The sequence below is a fragment of the Arachis ipaensis genome, chromosome B09 (assembly GCF_000816755.2).
Source record: "Arachis ipaensis cultivar K30076 chromosome B09, Araip1.1, whole genome shotgun sequence".
Lineage (NCBI taxonomy): Eukaryota > Viridiplantae > Streptophyta > Magnoliopsida > Fabales > Fabaceae > Arachis > Arachis ipaensis.
This window is the reverse complement of record NC_029793.2, coordinates 14,225,913-14,229,590: the sequence shown is the minus strand read 5'-3', so window position 1 is coordinate 14,229,590 and position 3,678 is coordinate 14,225,913. Positions and strand designations below refer to the sequence as shown.

General features: G+C 30.9%; 1 protein-coding gene across 1 annotated transcript in view; it reads left to right on the top strand.

The window, feature by feature from the left end:
- Positions 1 to 2,613, top strand: part of LOC107615150 (cytochrome P450 71A1-like) — a 4,649-nt gene extending 2,036 nt beyond the window's left edge. Inside the window, exon 2 of the mRNA XM_016317257.2 lies at positions 2,248 to 2,613. Within this exon, the coding sequence (XP_016172743.1) occupies positions 2,248 to 2,613 (366 nt within the window). The remainder of the gene's footprint in view (positions 1 to 2,247) is intronic.

The following is a 3,678-nucleotide window of genomic DNA, read 5'->3' as shown; positions in this document are numbered from 1 at the left end:
TAATGATTGAATTGAATTGAGTGTCTAATTATTATACTCCACTTCAACGTAACCCCCTGGACAACGTAACAGATTTCGTATGCAAACGGTCAGACACAAAATCTTCAAAATCTTATTAGTTTATTGCATGCTCATAATATAGCTAGTAACTATTCTAAATATATTATGATTTCTGACGATTTCGAAGAAGTTGACTATTTTGATATTTTATTCAATGGTTTCCTTTTCATTTGTTGTATATATATATATAAAATCCACATCAATCGTTAAATTAAACTATTTTTATTCGAATAATTTTCAGATAGATAATATTAAATATATATATTAATAATATACAAATTTCTTTTTTTCTTATTTTTTACAAAGCAAATTATGGAACCAAATATTTTTTCAAACAATGTGATATGTTACATTGGATAAACTTTTAACCCTTCTTTTTCTTAGTAAAATTACAAAATGTTCTTGTAAATAAATTATAGCCAATACGTACTAAATATTTAAACAGTGATTTTAAATCCAAAAATCAAACATACTCTGAAAATTAATCATTAAATTATAGTAAAAATTCTCATGCAGCCGGTGAAAAATCGTTAAATAATAATTTGAGTATATATCCATTTTGGTCTTTAAAGAATTTTAAATCAGACATTTTAGTCTCCAAGTAAAATTAATTACTCGATTAGTCCCTAACAATTAATTCCGTCAATCACTTAGGTCCTTGGCTCCGTAAACTCTAACGGAAGACAAAATGGTCCCTGAAAATTCTAACATAAGACAAAATGATCTCTGACAACTTTAACAAAGGACAAAATGATCCCTGACCCCTTTATTCGAAAACGACACTATTCTTCCACAATTTTTATCATATCTTGCATAACCCTAACATTCATACTCTCCTTCTTCACCTTCACAGTCTTCTTTTTCATCTTTTCCTTCCTCCTCTTTAGCTCCAAGATTAAGCCATGGTGTAATTGTCACACATGTCGCACCTACCTCAACATGTCATGGACCACACACACTTCCTAAATCTTTGTGACTGGTACATCCGCCTCCTCTGTACTTCACCCACCAAAAGCATCCACTTCCACGTCTTTGATAACATCACCTCCAACCTGAACAACATCCACGACATCCTCAAGACCAAGTTTCACAACTACTCTAAGGGCACGCCTTTCTCCACTCTCCGGTAAGCAATATAGATTGTTGGACATTAGGACATCATGAGAAGATTCTCCTTCGACATCATATGCAAATTCTCATTTAAAATAGACACCGAGTGCTTCATTCTTGCTTTTCCGGAGTCCAAGTTGGCAGATAGCTTCGACCTCGCATCCAAGCTATTACAATGAGCAATGTCGCCGTTGCCGCTCATATGAAAACTGAAGCGATTACTGAACATTGGTTCGAAGAAGAAGTTAAAGGAAGCAATCGAAGTGGTGGACAATGTGGTCATGGAGATGTTAGGGCAGAGGAGGAGGGAGATGGCAACGACGATGACGAGTCTTAACAAATTAGACTTGCTGTCTGAATTCATGGGATCCATCGAAAACGACAACTAGTTGAGAGACATAGGCATTAGTTTCTTGAATATGAATTGGTTGAGAATAAGTTGAGGATCTTTTTTTCTTGCGAACATTAAATTTATAGAGTGTGCATTGTGTAGTTTGAAGTTACAGTGTTAGACTGTTAGTGTTATGCGATATATGATGGAAATTGAGAGAGAACAGTGTCATTTCCGAACAGAGGAGATCAGGGACCATTTTATCCCCTGTTAGAGTTGTCAGGGACTATTTTGTCCTCCGTTAGAATTAACGGAGTAAAGGACCTAAGTGACTGACGGAGTTAATTGTTAGGGACCAATCAAGTAATTAATTTTAGTTAGGGACTACGTCCAGTCTGAAATTCTTTGAGGACCAAAATGAGTATATATCTAATAATTTAATAAAATTTATCAAATTATCTAATGATTCTCAAGTATTAATTTTACATAAAAATACTGCATGTAAATTTTTACTTTAAATTATACACTATATATATTATTTTACATATTTTTATTTTGTGTTTTATATGTATTTGATTAGCTAATTTAATTTCGTAATATAAAATAAGGTTAAAGATAGAGATAGAGGGACGAAACTTAGCTTGTTAATTTTAGAAAAAAATGATTCAATTATAAATAAAGAGTGTCAGATAATATATTTTGATTATAAAATTAATAATATATAATAAATTGATGAATTATTGCAGGACATGTTTGTAGCGGGCACGGACACAACTTCAGCAACTATAGAATGGGCAATGACAAGACTTGTGCAAAATCCAGAAATTATGAAGAAAATTCAAGAAGAAGTGAGAAGGGTTGTGAGATGTAACAATTCATCAAAAGTGGAAGAAAACCACATCAACCAAATGCAATACTTCAAGTGTGTAGTGAAGGAGACTCTACGGTTGCACCCACCTTGCACCGTTTTGCCTCCACGAGAGACAATGGCTCATGTCAAACTCAATGGATTCGATATTCCAGCAAAAACAATGGTACCACCTAACCTAATTATTCATTCTCTACACATTTTCTTTTTAACTTTGTTTCATCAGGTCATGACATTGATATGAGTGAGGAATATGGACTCGTTGTCTCGAAGAAAGTGCCTCTTCACCTTAAACCAATAGCACATGTTAGAGCTTAATTAATTAATCTATTAAAGTCATTATATTAGCTAATGTTGTTTCCGTGTTATCTTTGCTTTATTGTGATGTATAGCGTATTAAGAAAAATAATAGTTAATGAAAAATGCTATTTGTCACTAAAATCAGTTACCAATGTATTTGTGTATAAATATATGTGTGATTTAATTTATTTTTAATGTGTATTTATATTTTAATATGTATTTTATACTAATGACTGACTTTAGTGATTGATTTTGGTGTACACGTAACATAACCCATAAATAATAATGATGGATGTTGCATGAAAATAATATTGAGTTATGTATATCAGTTATCAACTTCCTCTGATAAAATAATATTTTGATACTACATACATGATGTATGTATGCCAATAACTCAACTAAAAAATGGTATATAAAGTGTTATTTTTTAAAATTTCTTCATAAATATTTTAATTTTTGTTGTTGTTGTTGTTGAAATAATAAATTAAACATTTTAAGTAATAAGTCTTTAAAGCATAGAATAATAAATAAATAAATAAATCTCTTTCATTTTTCTATTTTTGGGATAAATCCAACTGTGAGGTCATTTTTAGAACACCAAGGGTGACATTAACAGTTGACAATAAAATACTACTCATCAATGATGAAGAGCCGTAAGATAGACTGATACGACATAAAATTTAAAAAATTATATCAGTATAAATTTTTCTAGCACGAAGTCAAAGTCATATTATCCGTATCTGACAACTGCGAAAATTATTTTTTCAAAAATATATCATCACCTGGTTTTTCAACATCCAAATTGATCATACAACTACCCAAATAAAATAATACAAGAGAGATCCAAAAAAGAAACTCGCAACCAAGCATCAAATAGAGTTGAGCACTTGAACCATATGAAATCATGTTTAGGAAGGCGAAAAGATGATAAAGACGTCTAAAACCTTTTTTTTTAAATATTTTTTAAATATTTTTTAATAATTAAAATTTAATATATATAATCGATTAA